The 23,135-nt window shown below is 49.7% G+C and overlaps 1 protein-coding gene across 3 annotated transcripts; it reads right to left on the reverse strand.

Annotated features, from left to right (window-relative positions):
• Positions 1-741: 741 nt before the first annotated feature.
• LOC142408588 (uncharacterized) lies at positions 742-17,099 on the reverse strand. 3 transcript variants are annotated; one of them, XM_075499155.1, is made up of 9 exons: positions 16,809-17,099; positions 12,481-13,062; positions 11,014-11,149; positions 8,659-8,747; positions 6,800-6,863; positions 4,818-4,906; positions 3,873-3,985; positions 3,245-3,401; positions 742-1,010 (listed from the first exon to the last, which is right to left on the reverse strand). In XM_075499155.1, the coding sequence occupies exons 1-9, from the start codon at positions 16,861-16,863 to the stop codon at positions 859-861; spliced, it is 1,437 nt and encodes a 478-aa protein (XP_075355270.1). In that variant the 5' UTR covers positions 16,864-17,099; the 3' UTR covers positions 742-858. The 3 variants fall into 3 exon arrangements, with proteins under 3 accessions (XP_075355270.1, XP_075355271.1, XP_075355272.1); XM_075499156.1 differs by lacking the exon at positions 742-1,010 and having other exon boundaries at positions 3,256-3,445; XM_075499157.1 differs by lacking the exon at positions 742-1,010 and having other exon boundaries at positions 3,294-3,458.
• Between the last annotated feature and the right edge of the window lie 6,036 nt (positions 17,100-23,135).

A 23,135-nucleotide genomic window follows, 5' to 3' on the forward strand; every position in this document is an offset into this window, starting at 1 on the left:
TGGGGGAGGGATGAATCAAGCATCAGGGAGCAGGGCAAGAACTTCGCACGGGCATTTAAGCCATGGGTTTTGCACGTCTCCTAGGTGTGCAAACATGTGCAAGGCATCTTTCATGGCTGCAGCATGCTGCTCTGTTTGGCTCCAAAGGATTGCACACAGTTTCATGGCTTACTGGTGTGGCTTGGTGGAGAAAGAAACAATTCCTGTGAGATTTGATGAAAGTTTTGGGTTGCTTTTGTAGCTCTAGTATGAAGCACCATCTTACAGCAGGAAACAAAAGGGACGTATTTGTCCAGGAATCAACCCCATTATTTTAGTTGCACGTGTTTTCCTGCAGCTGAGAGGAAGGGGAAAGCTTGGGGCTCCCTTTCCTTGACATAGCTTTGCTTAAAGTAATGGTGAAGTTTTCAGAATGGCATAAAGAAAATAACTGCATATTCTTCAAAGGAAGCATATTTGTGTTAGTTCCTGCTCAGGTGGAAATGTTCGTTGTATCACAGGAACCTTAATAACTGGAGCAGTCAATCCTCACTGAGTGTGTTCAGCTGACTCTTGAAATGGAGGGAGAGGCACAATTGTTTGCTGGTTTTTTTCGTGAGGAAAGGAGAGAAGTATTTACTTGTGAATGAAGCCAGGAATTGAAGGGGGAGACTTTTCCCATCAATCCATTTCAGTACAGCAGGCAGCTGGGTTGGTTAGCACAAGTAGCCACAACTCAGAAATTGAGTTTTATTTCTCTACACTTATTTTAGCTATACAGAAATAGGTTGCTCATGGTTAAACATTTTCCCCATACACACACATCTGTATTGCCCCATGAAAAAAAGAAGAGGGTGCTTGCTGATAGCATGTCCTATGCTACCAGCCAGCATAGACTGGTTCTGTGTGCTCGGTCCCCCCGTAAGTTGTGTGTTGTCCTGAGCCTCCGGGTAGCAGTAGGGACTTCAATGATCTCTTGCTATATTCTTGCCTTCTTCTCAGAATTATTAGAAAGACAGCAAGGATTGCACCTGCAAGGCAAGGAATGCTAGTTATTTTCAGACGGGAAGGTAAAGTGTCAGATGATGTTTGCTCTAGGGCTTCCCAACTCAAGTATTCTCTTCTGGTAAATCAAGTTGTTTTTTTTTCCTCCTACACACTCTGCACAAAAAAAGGTTTGGCTAGCTATAATAATAAATACTCAACTTTGACATTTCAGCTTTACTCTGGAAGCTGTGGAGAATAACAGCAGGTTTTAATGAAATAATTCAGTAACTTGCTTTCCTACTCCCATTTACTCTTGCTCTGTGGAACTATTGTTTTCCACTTGGCATCTTATCCATTGCTGATCCCACCGAAGGGTGGGTAAGATCCCACCGAAGGATCTTGTCGAGAAACGAGTGTGCTCTGTGCAGCGCTTACGCTGAAGCACAAGAAGTAACTGACCTAGATTAACTTTGAGTCTAGACTGAGATCAGGACTGTCAGGAAAAATTACTTTTAGGTTGGCCATAGACATGGAAATAATTGGCAAATACCAAGCACTGCGACATTCTGTTTGTTTGTTTCTGGCAGAAGCATAATCGGGGAAAATTGATCTTAACAGAAGAGCACAAATCTGTCGCTGTGATGCAATATGGCCAGACAAATACGTCCAAATTTAGGTTGCGTGAGCAGACAGTCTCATGGTAAACAACTGATCTGTTAGACCAGCCGTGAAATGCTCGCAGGTTCCTGTGTGGGCTGTTTCTTTTACCCCTCTTCGGAGCAAGCTCTTTGACAGGCAGGACTCCACTGACGAATGCTGTTCTGTGACCCTCAGGCTTGTTTATCAGAAACGCTGGTTAATGGGCCCTTGTCCCTACGTGGACAGGCTTTTCATACACTTCATTTTAATTTACTTTTTCTAATTAATACTCGCTTCAGATGGCATCTGTTTTGGCAGATTTTTGGACTACAGCCTGGCAGAAGGGGATATGGGCCAGTGGAGGAGCTTTCACACAGCTCCAAGCCATGGCTTGTGAGAACAACCCTCGTCCGCTCCCACCAGGACATTTCAGCCCTCTGGAGAAGAGCAGTCAACCAGGACTGCTAGACCTACAGAGCTCCTCCAGACCCCGCTGTCCTTTTTCTCCTCGTATGCATCCACAGAGTCCTCTCCTTAGGTGCCAAGAAAGGAGTTTGATGAGAACTAGCCCTGCTTTATTGTTGGAGAACGAGCTTTTGCTCTTTCTTGTTCATTGCGGGAAATAAAACATCTATTTTATCTCCCCCCTGCCTTTTAACAACAGTGAGCTGGACTGGAGAACAGGTCTTCAGGAGGCACTTAACCGTTGCGCTTAAAACACAGAAACCCATGGATATGGGGCTATATATCCTTATCCTCTGATGATTTAGTCACCTCTATGACTTGGAGATTAAAATCTTGTGTCAAGAGAGCTGGTAGCATAAGGGGCACTTCAAGTGGGGTTTCTGTTCATCTGCCTGTGCGCAGGAGATGAGTCCCTCTTGCTCTTCTGCCCTTTTTGCAACCCACAGCGCTAACAGTTGCTCGTTTGCATCATCACTGTTATCTCTGATTAAACCTCCCCCAAACTTTGATTAAAAACTACAGAACTCTTATTCTTCCCTTTGCTAAGACTCCAAATGCATAGTCATTGTTTTGGAATGAGTATTCATGGCGTAGCTTCCAGGTGGAAAAGCTCATCCACCCTGTTGGTTTGCCCTAATGAGCTAATTACAGCAGGTGGCATCTGGGACGAGGGATGCTCCACATACTCAGTAGGTGCTGCTTGTCTTTCATTCTGTTGGCTACAAGGTGCACTACAGCACCGACACAAGCAGCGCTGCACGAGCTGACAGCACCCCGTCCTGCTGCGTGCTGCGGCAAGAGTTACAGGGGAGGGGAATGCTTTTAGGAAACTTGAAGTCTCGTATCAAAAGAAAATTGTCCTTTTTCCTACTTTTGGGCAGCCAAGAAATTCCTTTTTTGGGGTCCATACACACACCTGCTTCCCAAGGACAAACAACAACCGTTCAGCATTATGCTAGCCTTCCTTCAGAGCAAATACAGCAATATCCCTTCTTACAAATGGGGAAAGGATTACCATTTGCATTGAAAGCAGCCAGGAAGACCTTTATTAGAAATCCAGGTTTCCCGAAACATAAAATACGCCATCCAGAGAATGCTGTTGGAATAACATGAAGGCACCCAGCCGCAGAGGGGTGTCTAGTTTTACCAGAGGACAGAGAAGACGGACGCTTACCTGCTGAGAAGACGGCCAGGAGAATGACCATCAGGGGAGTCAGCTGGCAGGAGTCCCCTGCCTTGTAAAGAAAGACCTCCATGCAGTACGCCGGCTCAGCGCTGCCCGCGGGGCAGAAGGCGTCGGGAGGGCACTTGACCGGGTTCACATCTGGGCTCTGCCCGAGAGAAGAAGTAACTCAGCACCAGCAAACGGGGAAGACTGCAGAAAGTAACTAGTGTGAAGGGAGGTGACATTTCAGCATTGAAAAAACAGAAGAAAAATAACCAAGAAATGAACTTGCCATCATTAAATTCAGCCCGGCTGCCCCGGTGGTGTTACTCAGAGTAGGGTGAAGAGCAGAAGGTGTCATTATACAGCATGTCCGTACATCAAACCCCCCGTTAATGGATACACCATCCTCCCACTTTCCCCTGATGGCCCAGTGAGACCGGGCAGCTCCAAGGGTGGCACAAAGCCAGACTCCTGGTGCCATAATTGTAACCACCTCCCTCCATAAGGGCTCTGTCTATGTTTAAGAAAAGGAGCTAGGCTCAGATAAAAATGGTCTTAATCGAAGCGTATGTAGCTTGTCACGGGACAGCTATATTTGTTAATCCAGACTGTCAAACAGCTGATGGAGACTCACAGGGCAGTAGTGATTTTCTGGGCACAGGTCACAGCTCTCCTTGCCCCGCTGTAATTGGTATTCTCCTGTCCTGCAGAGCTTGCATCTGTTGTCGCTGGGACCTTTGAACATACCTAAAACAGCAAATAAGCACAAAATTAAGATCTGGGCCTAGACCCCCGGGGCCTTCGCAATTGCATATGGATGATTCCGCTCTCAAAGCCACAAGGAGAAAGACCATTAAATACTTCATGTGCATAACAAAAGCTGAGCCTGGACTTTGGTCCTCGCTAGCTGGCAAAGGGGCAGGAAAGAGAACAAACAGGAACGGGGGGGACTAAAGGGTATCTGGGGTTAGGTCTTGGCAAACAGAGTAAATGTGAGTAGGAGTACAGTGGGAGATGGGTTTAGCAGTGAGCTCTGGATTTAAAGCAGAGGGAGGGTTGGAGCTGGAGGTCAGCAGTGTTTCATCCTCTCCAATTCTGGATTCAAACATCTTTTCCAGCTGTTTGAAACTTGCTGAGCAAAGTTTAAAGCACGGCTTAGTTTCCTAAGCTCTGTGGGAATGATGGATCACAGAAGTCCCGGCTCTCGAAGTGGTAAATACTTTTCTGCGTGTTTAAAACACGACTCGACGACAAGAAATCCCTGGTGCTGTCTCCGGAGAGGAGGCTCGCCATCGGTGGTTGCGGGGGCGGCTGGAGCGCTCTGCCCTCCCGCTGACTCACCCGCTGCGGTTTGATGTTACTTAAGACAGCGATGCAAGGAGCAGAGTCATTTCCTCGGTTCCCCTCATCGACTGGCCCCTTTGCCACTGCTGCTTCCCAGCCTCAGGCAACCCCCTGTCCCCAGCGTCTGCTGGGGCAAGGGCGACGGGTCTCGGGAAGAAATCGTTCCTTCTGGTGCTGACGCTGTGCGTTCCCAGCTGGGCTATCACGGCCCCCCACCCTCCGCTGCAGAAGTCACCTGGCAGGCAAGGCGAGCACTCCTCCGATGCCTCCTGAAGAGCCTCTTGCCCACCGGGGCAAGGCAGACAGGCCGTGCAGCTGGTGGTGCTGGGGAGGGGAGAGCAGACAGACAACGCTGCAGGACAAGCACTTCCAAGACCAGCCCAGCCCACCAAAGCCAGCTCTCTTACATATGCACAGACTGAAGTCTCCGGGGTCTACCAGGAACTAAGCTTTTGCCATTTTGGGGGCATTCACAGTGTCTCTCTCCCCTGCGGTTTCTCCCATGTCTAATTAGGGCTGGGTAGATGAGGGCATTTCTGTCCTCTCTTTGGTTGCTTACTTGCATGAAACTTGTAGGAACTTGCTATCCCAGAAGCCACTATTCCTTAGCAAACTTGACTGGAACTGGTCAAGGGGTACTGAAGGGAGTTGGGAGAGAGACTGGAGATACAGCCGGGTCAGCCCTGGGTCTGGCCTTGTGGCAATTTAATCAAATTTCAGCAGAGATCTGCTGCATAACATGGACAAGCGAGGTCAGCAAGGAAGGTAAGTATTCACATGCCAATTCACCAGCTTTGAATATAAACTCTGCAACCTCCATGCAGGCATCCCTACATGGCAGGGAGTGGAGCCCATCAGGAGGTACCAGCACCTCTCCCAGGCCCCCTCTCCCACCCCAAAGGCGACAGCGCAGCTGGGGTACTTTAGCTACTGCCTTCTGCACATCTCGACTCAGGATAAACAAACCGTCAGCTCAGCTTAAATCTACAAAACCCAGAGCCACACTCAGCTCGATCCCTGTGCCAGCATTTGTTTGTTCATCAGTGGTGTGCAATGCCCATGCAACGCAGTGACATTGGCAAGAGGGGGTGGCAGAGGTGGGCTGCAAGCTGATGTTCTACCACCTCATCCCAGGGTACCTCCACACCGAGCAAGGATCCTCCCCTCCATCCTTTGCAGATGACACCAAGTTGGGTGGGAGTGTGATCTGCTTGAGGGTAGGAAGGCTCTGCAGAGGGACCTGGACAGGCTGGATCAATGGGCTGAGGCCAATTGTATGAGGTTCAACAAGGCCAAGTGCCAGGTCCTGCCCTTGGGTTACAGCAACCCCATGCAACGCTACAGGCTTGGGGAAGAGTGGCTGGAAAGCTGCCTGGCAGAGAAGGACCTGGGGGTGTTGGTCAACAGGTGGCTGAATATGAGCCAGCAGTGTGCCCAGGTGGCCTAGAAGGCCAATAGCATCCTGGCTTGTATCAAAAATAGTGTGGCCAGCAGGACTAGGGAAGTGATCGTCCCCCTGTACTTGGCACTGGTGAGGCCGCACCTCGAATACTGTGTTCAGTTTTGGGCCCCCCACTACAAGAGGGATATTGAGGTACTGGAGCGTGTCCAGAGAAGGGCAACGAAGCTGGTGAAGGGTCTGGAGCACAAGTCTGATGAGGAGCGGCTGAGGGAGCTGGGACTGTTTAGCCTGGAGAAAAGGAGGCTGAGGGGAGACCTTATTGCTCTCTCCAACTACCTGAAAGGAGGTTGTGGAGAGGTGGGGGTCGGTCTCTTTTGTCCCAGGTAACAAGTGATAGGACAAGAGGAAATGGCCTCAAGTTGCGCCAGGGGAGGTTTAGACTGGATGTTAGGAAATTTTTCTTCACTGCAAGGGTGGTCAAGCATTGGAACAGGCTGCCCAGGGAAGTGGTTGAGTCACTGGCCCTGGAGGTATTTAAAAGATGTGTAGATGTGGTGCTTAAGGACATGGTTTAGTGGTGGTCTTGGCAGTGCTAGGTTTACGGTTGGACTTGATGATCTTCAAGGTCTTTTCCAACCTATACAATTCTGTGATTCTGTACCATCCCTCTCTCACCAGGGCTCAGCACCAATGGCCCTACAGCTGAAATGGCAGGTAACTTGCCTTTGGCCACTACATTGGGTCTTCTAGCTCAGTGGGTAAAAGAAAACCACCCCTCTCTGCCTGATGGCCAGCATCACAAGTAGACTTCTTACTTGCAAAATGATCCAGGCAGGCAAGGCAGACAAAAAGCTGCATTTTGCTTGGAGGTAAAATAGCCTGAAAAAGAGAAGAGTAAGGTTTCAGGATCTTTCCTCCACCGTCACTCCCCCACATCGTTGTATATTTGCTCATCTCCATTTTACAAGCAACCAAATCAGCTCCCCACAGCACGCTTCAGTTGGCATTTCATGGGCTAATTCGGGATGTTTGGGTTTCTATTTGTCAAAGGCCCTGAAAGAGCAATAAAAGTTTCCTAACGACCTCTGCCGTGCTGAAGGAAGCGTGGGGGGCTCGGGCAGGTTTCCCTGGTGTCCCTCTCACATCCGAAACCCCACCAGGGAGACAGAGAGACCTGTCACCCTTCCAGCACGACAGGCTGAACTGGAATGAAGCTGAAATCGGTGATCCCGGTGCCGACTCCTGGGTTATTCAGCTGGAGCAGGTCTCTGGCCAGGGGAAACCCCTCGGGTCACCCCATCCCCTCCAGGGGTTCCCCCACCCCAGGAAGTCTGGGGTGCATCTCCTTCCCCCAAAAGAGAAGGGCACAAGACCCACCAACCGGGATGGCTCTGCTCAGCGCAGCAACCTGCTGTTCCCTCTCCCTCCCTGCACCACCAGGACCACGAAGGGCAGGAGGACACGTACAGACCTTTCCCCAAAGCACAACAAGGAGTGAAATGACCTGAAACGCCCATGGCACGGGCAGGGTGCAGGCAGGACCCGGCTTGTGAGTCCCTGCCCCGCCAACAGGAACCTCTAAGGGCAGGAGAACAACACTTGGGAGTTCAGATGGTTTTGGGAAGGTGCCTGATGACGCACGACACCGGTCACTGCCACGGGTCCGCGTGGGACAGAACTGAGGTGCCCGTGTTCAGAGAGGAGCTGGAAGTGGTGTGGGTAAGATCTGCCTTACGCCCTTCAAACCGGCCCAGATTTGCAACAAGCAGCATATGCTGCAGCAGAGCAGGACGAAAACAAAACAACCTCCCCCTCCCTGCAAGGAAAAAGGAACTTTTTAAATTTATTATTGCATGACTTAGGGGCCACCCCCACGGACTCCTCCGTGGTCTAACACAGCGTTCAAATTTGCTGAGTAAAGGGAGTGACACGCCGCAGCGCTGTCACCAGTTAAGACTTTTTTCCTCCCAAGCTTAGCAAGTGCTAGCCAAGATTTAGGTACCAGCCAAACAGTTTGGTGGGCGGATTTTCAAAAGAACAGTTAGTTGTGCATGTATGAGGAGCACTTAATTTGTGTACAGAATAGCTGCTGCATCGCATGTGTTAATTAGGTTTTTGCATAAGTAAATGCTAGTCTGTTTTGAACGTGTTGTTATGCTGCCTGCGAACACATTGTACCAGGCTCATATTGCATTAGCCAGGTGCAAAGTAGCTCGCTGAAAATCCAGTTTTTAATGTCTGGGGAATGAGGAGAGTATAACACTTAATATTCAGACTGCAGAAGATTGCCTAACTGAAAACAAAGATGGTTTAGACTCATTCTTGCCATTAAAAATAGGGGAATACTTTATTTTCCTGACACCCTCCTCCCCCTTGTGCTATAACTGAATTTCATAAACCTTCTTTCCTGGCTTTCTGGAAAAGGCTTTCACTGCAGTGTTAGTATTAGCTTGTTGCAAACAGAAGCATGACTCTGAGATCTGTTCTTTTCATTTTAATAAAAATGTCAATAACAGAATAGGAAGAGATCTGCTATTCTATTTTTAGCCTGAACGAAATAACCCGTTTACTCTCCGGTGCTTTTAAGTTACCTGGTAATTGCATCTGGCCATGGGAAAAAGCATGGCATAGCCTAATGAAAATGCATTTGGGTTGAATAGAAACCAAAGCCTACCTTTCCCACATGCTCTGCAGGCTGCAGCCCCAGACTCGTTAGCGTAATGGCCGGGCGGGCAGGGCAGGCATGTGGTGCTCCTGGAGAAGCTAGGAGAGACGGAGCAGAGGTGAGTGCTGCCTTAGGTCACCCAAGCCGCCGGCCGCTCGGAGAGGAGAGCGCAGAGCACAACTCTTTGTTTCACTAACAAGTCCAGAAATAGGGCAATTATAATGCAGGAGTTCAGGCAGAAAAACAGAAATTTGAACTTATCTGAATGGTAAAGGTCCACTGAAAAAAATAAAGTTTTCTGTATTACTAACATTAGAGATGCCCTGTGCCTGTGGGCTATATGGAAAGGGATGGGTTTCTGAGTCTGAATTCTACGTCTCGAAAAACATGCTGTAGCCAGGCTTAAAAACCTTGGTTTGAAGTCAGACTCTTAAATCCATACTTAGAAATTGAATTGAATTGGAAAGGTGCTTGATGTTCAGTATCCGTCAGCAATTTTAAAAGGAGCTGCTCCATTGTTGCAAGTCAGGTCACTTTAGGAGTCGAAAAAAGGAGCTAAACCACCGGCACTGATGCGTGAGAGTCCTGACCTTAAATAACAGGGACTGTGGGAAAGGGGATGTAATTTGTTAGACCTCCAGGAGGAAGGGGAGGAAAAGAGGGAAAGGCAGAGAAAGAGGAAAGTATTGCATTCATCGCCAACAGAGCCAAATCCCCAACAATAAGCATATGGGTATAAGAATTTGTTAACATACTCAGGGGTGCTTTGGAGGAAAACAAGGACACGCTCTTTAATTCCTTCGGAAACCCCAGGGCTGAGCGAGATTTGTGGAAAAAAAGTAAAAATCAACTGGAAGCATAGCAAATGCTTTGCTTAAAACAAACCAGTACAGGGCCCGCGCCAGCCAGAGCCGCTCAAAGCTCAGGGGAGCCTGGATTCTCCAAATACCACAAAAATGTTAAACGATCCCATCGGAGCCCCGAGGCCCGGGCAGCTGCCATGGAGATGGCCACGCACACGCTGCGCCCGCCGGACCCCCTCCCCTCCGCATCCCCCCTTCTTCTGGTCCCCCCTCCGGCATGCGAAAACCCAGCCGCTGTTGGCTGGCCCTTCCTTTCTGGCTCCGCGTTGCCCTCTCCGACATCCCAACAGCAGCGTTTGTGATCAGCCCTGGGGACTGATCCTGACTGTTTTTTTAAAGCACCTGGGGGGAAATAAGGTAAGGCATGTCCTCACAGCACGAACAGCAAGGGGGGAGCGCGGGGGAGCGAGCTGGGGGCTTCAGCTCAGGGGCTGCTGCAAACAAACTGCGTGGCCAGGTCACCCTTCCCCGCGGCCGGGTTTTGTTCCCTCTCCCCGGGGCTGACCCGAACGGAGCCGCTCTGCAGGGGACACGGTCCCGGGAAGCTCCCGCCGCCCCTCCTGCCCTTGCAGCCGCCCGAGGGACAGAACCCACCGGTTGCTTGCAGAAGACATCGGACGCACCAGGGGAAAACACGATGGGAAATGGTGAGAGCAGCACGTGTGCGTGTCCCCGCAGCCGGAGGACACTTGCAGAGCGTCCCCGGGACGAGGCAGCCTGGTGAAACTGCAAGGCTGGGCTTCTGGCTGGGGTGTCTTGTTTTTCCACACTGTATCAGCTAAGGATGTCGCTTTAGTTGCTAGCGACTTAAACATAATGAGATTCCTTGGAGGTGACAAAATAGAAACTGAGAAAGTAATTGGGCAAAGGACAGAGATGAAGCCAGTTGGCCAGAGGTATCCTAGAGGAAAGCCGGGGAGATGAACCCACACTTCACTCCCAAGTGTCCCTCCGTCACAGAAAAACGTATTGTCTCCTAATACATACAAAAGGCCATGGAAAAAGAAAAGGGCAGCCTGCAGAGAGCTGGAGCTGGCTGCCGGGAAGCCCTCGGCACAAGCTCCCCCGCAGCGGGGTTTCCTGGCGAGAAGAGTTCAGCAGCGCTGAAGAGGTGCACCCCGTCACACCTCCACCTGCCCCGCCGCGATCCTGTTTGAAGCACAGCCCAAAGGCAGCCTAGGGCTTTCGCCAGGGTTTGGACTGTTTGTAGGTTACTTTAACGGGCACATTGCTATTTTGGCTTTGCAGTGAATGAGCTCCCTGACCCAGTTTGCCACAGAGCCATGCAAGAAGCTGGGGAGCACAAGCCTCTCACTGCTGCTGCTGTTTTGCACCGTGGGTGGGTGCTGGGACACCAGACCCCGACCTCCTCTTTCTCCGGGGGATGCAAAACCACCCTGGCAGCACTTTTCCCATAGCCCAAAGGAGGAGGTTTTGCTGGCTGAGAAGTGTTTTGAGGGAGAGCATCCACCACCCCATGTCCAGGGGCTCAGTCACTTACTTGGTGTAACTCCCCTGCGGACAAGGCAGACACGACGGTTGCCCACTTTCGGGCTGGTAGTGGCCCAGCGGGCAGGAGGTGCAGGCACCGAGGTCCGTGCACGAGCCCCCCGCACAGCACGAGCAGCTCAAGGTGCCTAAATCGGAAGAAAAAGGTCAGGATCAGGACTGGGAGACTTGACTTAAACCGCTTTGCTGGTCAGGACAGGTCACTGCAATGAATGGAGAAGTGTTGGGATGCAACCCCTCCAGCAAGACAGTCCTAGGGGTAGAAAACTGTAATATTAATGATAACGATGCTGCTGTGCATTGTTAGCAAGCTGAAGAACAGCCACAAGATGAACTAAGGTCCCAAGTCTATCAACGTGGATTTCTGGTATTTAAGATGACTGCTTTTTCCTCTTTTAATTTGAGCAGCCAGGAGGGTTTTCCTTGTTTCCCCACCAACACACAAACAAACAAACAAAAAAAAACCAACCCCCCAAAACCATACTCCTTTGGTTTTCTGATAATTTAGGCTTGTGGGAAACAGAACCGAAGACTAAAACCCCAGAGCAGAGAATCTGCCGTGAGCAGCAACAGCTTCTGTTTGAGCACAGGTACCATGGCATTCCCACCAGGAACAAGCTCGCCCTCTCTGCCCCACAAAACAAATCCCAGCTACGCAGAGTGACTGGGCGGGATGTGCTCAGCTGCACGCGTCAGACCCGCCACGCCACCGCCTGCAGGAACCAGTCCTCCGTGCTGCGGCAACCAAGCGCGCGCACGAGGAGAAGACCCCGTGGATGAACATCCTGCACGCAAGGGAGGAGGGAACTACCTCCGGTCCTCTGCAGGTTTACCCTAAAGCATCGGAGCTGCTTTCTCCTCTTTTAAAAAGTGCCCTGCGCTGCGGGAAGTAAGCAAAAAATACATGGCTTGTATTTTAGGGATTTTTTTTATTTGGGATTTTTTGGGGGGTTGGGGTGGTGGTGTTTAAAAAAAACCAAACCAACCACATTACAACACATAAATAACTTCTGAAAAAGGTAATATCACGTACTCCTGACCACAACAGAGGTTGACTGGGGTGGCTTCTCAAGCCCAAGTGAAAAAGCTGTTTCTATAGCAGAGATTCTCTTTCAGATAGTTGGAAGCTGAGACAGATAGTTGGAAGCTGTCCTTATATTTGGCACTGTCCCTTGAAACAACATCCAATAAATCCAACAGCCAATAAATCAGGTTGCACTTGTGTTACACTTTGCAGCCACAACCCTACCACTTCTTCATCCTCCTGGGGAAGCCTTGGGAAGACCAATGCACAGCACAAGGCCAGCAAAGGCCAAGTCTTTAACTTCAGAAAGGTGCAATGAATTAACTCTCACTCCTGCTGTCTGTCCAAGCCTCCAACACAAAAACGTGCCGGTTTCACCTCCCTTGAATGTCACTTTTCCACCTAGCACAAGACCCGGGGTGAGCAGGGACTCACCTTCATTGGGAAATGTCCCTGGGGAGCAGCGGGCACAGGCTGTCACATTCACTCTGCTGCAGTTTGAGGGCTTGGTGGTGGTGAGGAACGGAGCTGCTGATGGGACCCCAGGAGATGTGGTCACACCTGGAGGGGACTCTGGGGCACTGGTGGACACGGCCATCGGTCCTGTAGACGCTTGAGAGGTGGCCGTGCTGCCAGAGGTGAGGACGGTCACATCTGTGGTGGCGGGCAGAGTCTGAGCAGGGTTTTTTGTGCTTGGATCAGCAGACGGTGCTGCTGTGGACACAGCAAGGTTTGCAGCGGTTGATGCCACTCCAGCCGAGAGCGTTGCAGAGGCAGTTGGGGGAGCAGAGGCTGCGGCAGTGGTTGCACTGGGAGGTGCTGGGGTTGATGCAATGGGAACCTGGGTGGGGGTTGCACTGGGAGGCACCGGGGTTGATGCAATGGGAACCTGGGTGGTGGTTGCACTGGGAGGCACTGGAGTTGATGCAACGGGAACCTGGGTGGTGGTTGCACTGGGAGGCACTGGGGTTGATGCAACGGGGACCTGGGTGGTGGTTGTCTGGCCTAAAGCAATACCTAAGAGAAGAAAAAACATAATCAGTGGCCAAATTATTGTTCTCCCTTTAATGGAAGCTTCCCATTAGGTCTTTACCAACCTCTTAACCTGTGTATCCTTGCTCGATGTCCAGAAACTCCCTTCTGCTACGCTCCACTACAGAGCAATACAGAAGCAAGGAGGCAAACAGCATCGGCAGCATCTGAGCATCCCTGGCACACGAGAGACTTATCAAGGAAATAAATCAGAGGGTCCACGAGGCCACAAATCAGTAGATACCGATGTCCAGGAGGCCTGACTCTCCTAGATAGAAGGGTGTGAGAATTGCCTGAAACAATTTTGTTAGCGGCAGCTCCTTGAGACAGTCTACCCTGAGATCCCAGAACAATCTGATTTAAGATGCTTGTCAAGTAGCTGCCTGTTTTATCCCATCTCCGTTAAACGGATCAGCAAAGAAAAGTCATGGGTTTAGGATTTTTTTTTAAGCTGTTCTGGAGGTACATCCAGGAACCAGATGGGAACCCGCAGGCCAAGACTTGCTTTGATTCTGAAATCCCCCCGTCAGAGCTGGGACAGCTGTAATCTTCAGAGAAAAGGGGTATTACTGCAGTTCAAGTTGTTTTGCTGCGATACGTAGTGGACTGAAATGCTATCTGCTGGTGAAAGCCACCTCTCGGCACACAACCACGGGAGATGTCTTCCAGCCTCTGAATGGAGGAGAGACCCATAAAACTAAACACGAAAAGTAGCAACTTGGTTTTAATTTAGCAGTGTGGAACTAAGCAAATGAAGCAAAGCAAAAACAAAATAGCCAGCTCCTGCCACAGCAGCTGTCACATCAGCTTGGGTCAGAAACTCAGGGCAGGGATTTACTCGAACATAACTGCAGCTTCTGAACAAATCCAACTTCATACAGCATCAGCATGCGACTGTGGCTGACACCATGGCGTTTACATGCTCACAACCACCCCACATCTCTAAGCCACCACAGCAAGAGGGCCTGCTGAAATCAGGTGGCCTTTAGCAGGGAAAATAAAAGGACTATTTTAACAAATTGCTTCATGGGTTTCAAGGAGCCCAAAGAGCACAGCAGACACCCTATGGCAAGATGTGGACAGGGAAGGACAGGAGCAGGATGAGAAGCTGGAGACTGGGAGGGGCCACAGCTTTGAGCGGTGACAGCAGAAGCACGAGGTGGTTGCAGACCCACGGGTCCCTGCAGGCTTTTTCCCAAGCCTGCTTCTCCTCCAGCCTTTGATTTCTCTCTCAATTTGGGCCGCACCGCGCGAGGCCAGGCACCACGGGTACCAGTGCTTAGCACTGCCGTGGAGTGAACACCACCACCACGCAGACCAAGTTGACTAATAACTCTAGTTAAATTTCTACAGCAAGATCAGGACGCTGAATAAAAGAGGCCTTACAAAGTCGCAATCACATGAAGAGAGTCCATTGGGAGCGCTCCCTCCGATCGCATACTGCCTGCTTTGTACTCCACTGGGTGCAAAACCCATCTTTCCCTAACTGTTGAGTAGAGCAGCAGATGAGGACCCAGCCGCCTGGTCCCCCGCCCACATTTTCTTGCTGTAGCCTCCAAAACAGAGATGCTGAATTTAACAGTGATCGTTTTGCGGTGTATTTGTTTGCTCCAGGCCCAAATCCAAGTGACCTGGAGACACCAGCGTTGGTCCTAGGCAGGGAGAGAAGCTCTGCAGCACCCACAGAGGACACTGCTACCTCAGCCATGCCTCGACCCAGGACCGAGATGCACAATTCCCCTCGTCCGACTCGCCTGCCTTAAGGGCTGAAGTCAGTCTGCTTCTCTTTGCTCGCGCCTGGCAATGAGCCGAGTCGGTCCCGAGTTTTATTAAACTGTTCTCAAAGTAGTCAAGGGCACCGTCAAGTTCTCCTGGAAAAGCTCTCAGAAGGACCACTGGGATCACAGTCTGACCTCCCACAGAGCAGCCTGTCCCCAACATGTGCTCAGCTCTGCCAGCCAGAGACACTGCAGGGGATTTAAACACCTTGCGCTGCACACAGCTGGATGATTTTTTTAAAAAAAAAAACAATATTGTTTTAGTTAAATATTGCCTCTTTGTAAGCTTTCATTGGTTGGGTGGTTCTGGTGTTAAATGGTGGTACCGTTAAGATAGGTTTTTTAAAATGGAAAATATCTTTTCATAACATGTTACTGAAATAGTCATTAAAGAGTTGCTTGCAAAACTTCAGTAGCCATCAATAGCCTTCAGTAGCCAGTACTTCATAAATTCATTTAAACGACTTCTGGAGAAAGCAGTAGGCAGGCTGGAAAAAATAGTTTTGGGCATCTAGCAAGAACAGGTGATGTTTTGTTTTACCTGTATCACAGGTGTGAAAAAACAATACTCAAATAACCTTAGCTTCCTCAGACCATTTTCTCTCCTGCACTCAGACTGTCTATGCCAGGGAGCAGTGATTTTGCTTTCTAGAGACTGGTGGGTTTTTTTAGGGGCACTGTGAATCAACAAAAGTATCTCCAGGGACACTTCAAGGATGGGTCATTTTGTGTGACGCCTTGGCACGATGTTTCACTCCAAGAGCCTTGAGATGTCAGGGGAGGTTACTGAACTCTTAACTACAGAACCAATCCTTCCTGACTTATAAGGCAGGCAGCCCTGCCGACTTGCAGGGCACACGGACACTGGCCGGGAACTCACAGAATGCAGAAATAGGACCAACACTCCATTATTTTTTCTTCCCTCCATCTTGCACAACTGTACAGCCTGCCATTCTGAAAAACTAATCCTTCGAGCCAAACAAGGAGCCAATCCTTCGAGCCACAACCAAGTCAACAGTTACGGATCTAGGTGAAGATAATAATATCTGGTGAATTCAACAGGTGAATAATTGGCTCCTGAAATGGGAGAATTTCCCCAAAGTGTTTAATTTCAGGAGAGTGCCAGGCTACAGCTCGTACCTTGTTATGTGCTTAGGCTGCCCTGGATGCACGCAGCTAAGGTGAGGCTCGCCAGGTAACTGCTCTGAGCAGTTTTGCCCCTTGCCAAGGAACTCCGTAAAATGCAAATTGTTCTAATAGGGCCGATGGGTTCATACTCCAAAAAGCAGGGCGGCCACAGGGCCCGGCAGCCCCCGACGCCCAGCTGCGGGTGGGCTGCAGCGAGAAGGGAGCAGGGCAGCAGCTCACCCAAGGAGCTGCCACGTGGCCAGACTTGCCCGGGAAGGTGCGTGATCTGAAGTGCAACACACGTTTTGCAGATCACGCATAGCAAAAATATTAACTGCAAGAACGCAAGGGTTTTTTTTGATAGCTGAGCAGTACAAAAGGATAAGTAGAACAAGGAGAAAAGCAGATAGAGGCATGATTACAAACATGTTCAGGCATTTTTATATATGCTCTTTCTCTTATGAAGACCCAGTTACCAAAACACCCCAAGGAAGTGAACATACTGGGGCATCCTGTTCCTTGGGGTTCAAGATAAAGCCATGAAGAGGCCCCTGCAAATCCTCAATATGCAGAGTAACAGGGCTCTATTTTTTCCTCCTTTTTTTTTTTTTCTTGTAAAAGCAAGTTTTTATATTTACCATACTCGGCCCATTTCCAACACTGCCTGTCTTTCAACACTTATTTCCTTTCCTGCCTTCCCCCCCTTGCCCTGCCCTTCTGCAGCACCCCGAGACGGGGAAGCCCAGTGCTTTCACAAGCCCGTTACGGCTTTACCCTCCTCGGTGCTCAGCCAGCAAAGAGAAATGCCGCTTCAGGAGGACTTACCTGTTAAACACACCGTGGTTAAGCTCCAAAGCAGAGGAGAGGGCCAGGCACTCATTTTTCCCTGAGGAGTAACACAGCTTGTCAAAAGGCAAGATCAGCAGCTAATCTACACCCAGCTGTTTATTCTCCTCCGGTTTTGTGCCCAATATTGTCACCTGACTCTGATCATGCGGCTCAGTCAAGTCAACCTCCCCCCAGCAAAGGGGGGGTTTCTATTCGGAGACTGCAACAGGTCTTAAGATGTTACTGGCTTTCTCAAAGAGTAGCGCAAACTAAATACTGAGCAGAAGAGCAAATCTAAGCCTCTTCTCGTGCTGTGCAGAAATAACGCAAGAGAAGCATCCTGGAGGAAGCGATGGGCTCGTAGAGAGGAACGGGCAGAGCCGCGCAGAGGCCCTGTGCCTGGCTGCTGGCCAGCCCCCCGTGACCTCGTCAAGTGAAAGGATTTCATTTTTTTTAGACACCCAGGATTTCCTGCAAGAAGAAAAATAACCCCAGAAGAGTCCACAGTTCCCAGCTCCCATTTTAACTGAGACCAACCATGCTGTAAACAAAATTCACCCTTTGGTGAGTGTAGAGCTTTCCTGGTCAGTGTTTAGCTACCCCCTTATTGCCCCCAAGGTGTCAAACTTGATGCATCGAGTTGTTGTGATCAGGATCAAATGCAACAATCCTGATTATGATGATTTTGAGGTGAAGGCATCAAGTTTAGCAAGGCCCCATCCCATTTTCCATGTGTTATCTGGTGGCTATCCTGCTTGCTGTTCGCACCCCGAGGACAGGTCCTCCTGCCTGTGCCCATGCTGCCCAAGGACACAGATGTCCCCGTGGTTTCCTCACCTTGCAGCCCTGCTTTGAAAAATCCCCCCCCCGTTTCCCTCTGCCCCCATCGGTCAGTAATCAGCATTGCCAAGCCTCCACTGTGATAGAAGATTTTCTTTTGCATACAGCTGAACGCTGCATCTCACATGTCACAGCTTCCCCCAAATTCAGGGAACAGCTGGCTACTCATGTAGGATCATGGATGCTCTGCACGCAGAGCCCCTCCAGCCACACGTTCAATGGGCAGATCAGGCACTGCCATGCGCTGCCCATGTCTTCTGTGCTCCAGGATCCTCCCCAGGGCTCGACACGACGGGCCAACAGGTAGCGTGCTCTAACCCAAACCCTCAAGCTTCCCTCACAGTGGCCCAGGGAGGGTCAGTTTGACATCACACGTAGCGCCCTGACAGCACCCTGCTGCGCGTGTGGCTGCTCCCCGACATTGCACAGCCACCGCCTGGGCCAGGAGGTTGCGCAAGGGAAGTTTCTCACGCAACCCCTGCCTGCGCAGCCCCGCGGTGCTTCCTGCACGAGCTGTGCAGAGGCACAGCCCCTGCTACGGGAGATGCAAACACCCGCCAGTCCTGCCCAAGGACCTTCTCTGGTACCCACAGCTCTGCCAGGGACACTCTTGTCCTCCTGTCTCCAGGAGCAACAGTCTGTTGATGCCAACATGCCTCATGGTAGCTGCAGGGAGGCAGTGTGGCCTCCTCAACTCCGGTATCACCAGTTTGGGTGGGTATAGGTCAGTCAGTGGCCGGCTGGCTTCCCACTGTCAAATACAACCTTAACCTGAATTGCTTACTGCTAGCAGTAAGTAAAATACCAGACTTAAGGACGCAGCCCCAACAGAGACGCTGCCCAACTGCACAGGATAAGGCACGGATGGAGGTCTGCCCTTTCCCTGCAGGTGAGCAAGCTCTCGACATGACATTTCTCACCTTGGCTTTATAGGTTTTACAAGTCTCTGCACAAGATGTTTGATCTCAGTCTGTGTAAATAACAAACGACCTGGTCCACCCAGACCTGCATGGGGCCATTCGTTCGGGAGCCCAGCCAGTGGGCTGAGGATCTGCAGCGGTGGACAGCTGCTGCTTAGGATGCAGGATGAAGCAGCCCTGTGCACTCATAAAACACTGCAGCAACTACCCAGTGAGATTTATTCTGTTAGAGGAGCTGGTGGCAGATCAGTCCCCTCCATACCACGAACTGCACCCCTTGTTTGTGGGGAGCCTTCCCTACACCCCAGGTCCCAGGAGCAGGTCACACATTCCCTGAGCAGCTACAGCAGACATACACACACACACACACACACAGAGGAAAAGCACTTAAGACTTGGATGTTGACACTCACCACTGTGACAGTACTTCCACTTGCGAGTTTCAGCCTGACACATGGAAGAGAATGGGAAATGGCATCTTAAACCCCTTCCTGCGCCCTCAAAGCCCCCTTTCTTGGAGGAGGTACCAGAGCCCAGCTGGGAGGTGAGGCAGGCTGCTTTCCTCTCAAAAACTTTAGCAACTGAGCAAGTTGGAAATACTCTTCCAACAGGAAAAGTCTGATGCTACTTCAGGGCAGATTAGATTAAAAAACTCCTGACCTGCCCTGGCTCGTCTCTGTTGAGATTAAATGCTTTTGCCAGTTGGTTCACAGGCAATAAAAAACAGTGTCATGGCTGATCAAAACCAATGTCCTAGGCTGGCACGGGGCCCTCTTCTTGTCAGTTTGGTTGCTCTTCCATGGGTGGCAAACCTTGTGTCCCCAAATAAACCAGACACTGCCCTCTGCCCTGGGGGCTCTCAGAGCTTGGCTGGCTCCTTACAGGGCAGAGGCAGCAGTGGAGAGGTTTCTCCCAAGAACATGGCATCCTGCTCAAACACGCCAGCAGTTTGTGCCAACCCTAGCCTGGAGAGGACAGCTGTTGCTCAAGGCTGCCTGGAACCACATCTCCATACAAACCGGGCAAGTAAAGGAAGTGCCCTTAGAGATTTCATCTGCTGAGGGCAGACTTGGATTTCTGAGCTACCCACGCATTACGAACCTGAGGGCCAGCCCAGGACCATGCATCAATTGGCTGCGAGTCACCTGGGTGTTAGACACCCAAGTGACCTGTCTGTTTACAGGAGCAGCTATTTATTTATTAAGAAACACTGAGCAGGAAGAGTCTCTCAAGCACCAGTCCTCTTCGCAGTGTCAAGCATGAGCTGCCACCACCCCAGCTTTTGTTAATTGGGATGCGACAGTAAGCGCTGTGGGGGTGAAAATCTCCAGGTGAGGTCCCACCTACAGTGAGGACATTGAAAAGGAGAGGAATGCATGAGCTGAGAGTGGACGGACATCAGCCTGAAAATGGTAACCGTCACTGGGTGAACCTCTAAGGTCAAAAAGTCCCTATTAACTGCCAGCAGAGCAGAGTAGAAAGATCACTTTATTCTTGTATCCTTAGGCTCTTCCCATAATGATCCACCACTCTGGGATGTCACTGCTAGGGTCCTAGGCTTAACAGACACTTCTTCCAGTGCCAAATGGCTGTCATGCTCCAAGCTAAGCAAGCTACTGCAAAGCTATCTTTTTCCCCACTATGCTGAGGGAAATGGTGGTCCTTGGTGTACTGCATCCAGCTGTTTGACAAGACTACGGTCCTTGAGCAGCAGGTTCCTGATTTGCACCCGATTGCTGAGCTAGCACGTCGGGGGCTGGGCTGCAGCTGGGCTGCATCTATTGCCTGGGAAAGAGCAAGGTATTCAGACAAACCGCAAGCTGGCTTCTCACTGGTACTTCTCTTGGAAAACAACTTTTCCCCAAGCAATGCAGCTTGCATGTCATACCACAGCCTGGCTGCATATAGAGGAGGTACCAGCCAGCAGGTACCACTTCCTCCTTCGCAGACAAAAAAGTACTGAAGCATTCTTGACACCCATGGGATGCACTACCCCAGGGGCTGGGCAGCAGTGGGGAATCCAGAACCCCCTTTCACATGCAAGGTTCTTCCAAGTCCCTGGTGTATAAAGTGACTCTCATAAAACGGCACAGGAGCTCAGAGCATAGGAACACAGGTCAACCACCAGTCACAGAATCAGAGAATCGTATAGGTTGGAAAAGACCTTTAAGATCATCGAGTCCAACTTGCAGTCAACAGTCTGCAAGTCAGCAATGTAAATTCAGCTCATCCTCTGAAGGCTCTTCAGTAGCTTTCCTGCAAAACCATTATGGGCATATGCAGTGGATGGGCCTCCCAATCAGGAGGACCTTTGCTACAGAATTATGACCAGATTCCTCAAACAGTTCTAGGTAGATCTTGAACTCAAGGAGCAGGAAGGAGGCCACCAGGAGTTTCCTTCACTTCAAGGTAAGGAGAGAAGTTCTGCCATAGTGCTGCTCATGAACAATACTGAAACCAGCCTTGTGCCCAAGAGGAAGGCCAAGACGCTTCTACACAGGTAAGAAAGAAAAAAGCAAGCCAAAGCCATCAGCACTCCTGAAGGAATGCACACATTTTTGTGCTCTGAACAGACATTAAAACCTGTACCTGACCAAATGGCCACATGATGGCACCACAGCTTTGGGGAGCGAGGACACATCACTACGCTTCCAAGTCAAGACTAAAACCCTCTTAACCAAAAAAGTAGTGTTGCTCTTCTCAAGCTGCACCAGCAGAAGCCTCCATCATCGGTGTCGTGTAGATGGAGTAATGGAACCCACAAAACGGAGCTGAAGGAATTTAAGTAATAAAGAGAGTTATTACAGTCACTTTGAAACAAATAACTCAAAACTCTTTTTAAAAATGTGCTTTTTCTGGGCTTGGATTTAGAAGTAATAATAATAATAATAGATAGCCAGAGGAAAGGTGTGGTACTGCAGCAGAGACCTGATGGTTTATCCAACCAAACACATGATATGTAAACTGAATCCAGAAGTTTTCTCCCAAGCAGTACTGAACATTTAATTCTTAATTAGTCCCCATAAGTTAAAAAGAGGGTCTTAAAACGTGAAGAACTCCAAAAGGGACCAGTGCGTCTTGGATGTAGTCAGTGTTAAGGATGCAGGTCAAACCCATCTAGTGCTCTAGGCAAGAGAAAAATGATAGAAATTGGGCAGCTGCCTTAGAGCAGAACACACAAGAAAAGCACGATCTAATGAAATAAAGGTAAAAGGGAGTAAGTGTGGTTATCTGAAATGCAAGTCTCTAGGATCAGATGCAGCTGAGACAACAAGCATTGCCAAGTGAGGAAGGTCACTCACCAGCAACTGGAGGCTCTCTAACACATTGCCCATATTCTTGTAGGTCCTGCAGGGATTTAAACCCCTGAACATCCAAAGGGAAGATGTCGGGTTTTCGAGCAGCAGCTCCCAGGGCATGCCTACAACCTGCCTCCTCCATGAAAAACCAGCATGTATAAAAGGATGGGGCCTTCCTACAGTGCTCCAGCTCTACTGGATTCAAACCATGATCCAGAAAAAAGGACTCTCTAGAAGGGGAGATGCATTTGTCAATACACAGCTCAAAGAGCCTTAAGGTAAGGTGCCTTGCATTTTCCTTCAAGTCATTGCTCATATACACACACTCATTCTGTGGGCAGCTTTCAGCCATCAAAAAAAAAAGGCACAGAGAACTGCTCTGGCAATGCTTCTCACCTGGACAGCTCAGGTATGATGGGTCACCTAGCATGTCTACAACTCCAACTATTATCTCCCCTGGCCTCAAACTTGAATGCTGAAAGGGTAGCTGGTGGTCTGTAAGAGTAAACCAGAATACTTCGGGGAGAGTATTGCACAGCGCTGTTATTATGGAAGACACAGAAAACAGAATCTGTTTATAACTCAGTGGGACAGCTTTTAATGGACATCACCCAGCTCTTCGCAGAAAAGAGACTGAAATGTTTTCCAGACTGAAATGTTTCCCGGAAGAGCTACGTTCTGCCCAGAGGACAAGAAAGACATTTAAAATCCAGTGCCGGTGGTGTTGCTTCTGCTGTCAGCATCTGTAGCATTTGGGGGAAGGAAGGAGGAAACAAGGTGATCTTCCATTTAGGTACAACTTGGGTACCATGTAGGCACAATGTGGGTACCATCTAGGCAACAACTCTGGATCAATGCAGAGTGTGACCGCAAAATTTTAGCACAAGCAAGATCAGTCATGAGAGCTTGTGTCTCCAACTCTTCCACATGAAGAAACAGCCAATAATAATTTTTACTGAAAGACAAAGAGGAAAAAGAAGAGAGACTGTGGACTTTAATGACACCAAATGATGGATCAGATGCCAGAACTAAACTTACATGCTACTGAGGGTTTGAATTAACCACTCTTAGAGAAATTGATTGTTTTCTGTTGTTCGTGAAATTTCTACCAGGAAGGAGTATTTTAATACCAAATGCTACTCAGGAACCATGTTCTGAGAGCCAGATGCAAGAATCTTCCCAAGTTCCTCAGGAGAAGGTCTGGTACCATGCAAGCGTCTTGAAACACAGCAGGTTCTAAAACATTACCTCATCTGCTTTAGAACA

Source organism: Mycteria americana, chromosome 4, assembly GCF_035582795.1.
Source record: "Mycteria americana isolate JAX WOST 10 ecotype Jacksonville Zoo and Gardens chromosome 4, USCA_MyAme_1.0, whole genome shotgun sequence".
NCBI lineage: Eukaryota > Metazoa > Chordata > Aves > Ciconiiformes > Ciconiidae > Mycteria > Mycteria americana.

Bases quoted from the DNA above. Each gene is read 5' to 3' on its own strand.
- LOC142408588 (XM_075499155.1), bottom strand. From the start codon at position 16,863: ATGAGTGCCTGGCCCTCTCCTCTGCTTTGGAGCTTAACCACGGTGTGT. The intron at 8,748-11,013 runs GTAAGTGACTGA...CGTCTCTCCTAG, and splicing joins CCGCAGGGGAGTTACACCAA to CTTCTCCAGGAGCACCACAT. The intron at 3,402-3,872 runs GTGAGTCTCCAT...TCTCTCGGGCAG, and splicing joins CAGAAAATCACTACTGCCCT to AGCCCAGATGTGAACCCGGT.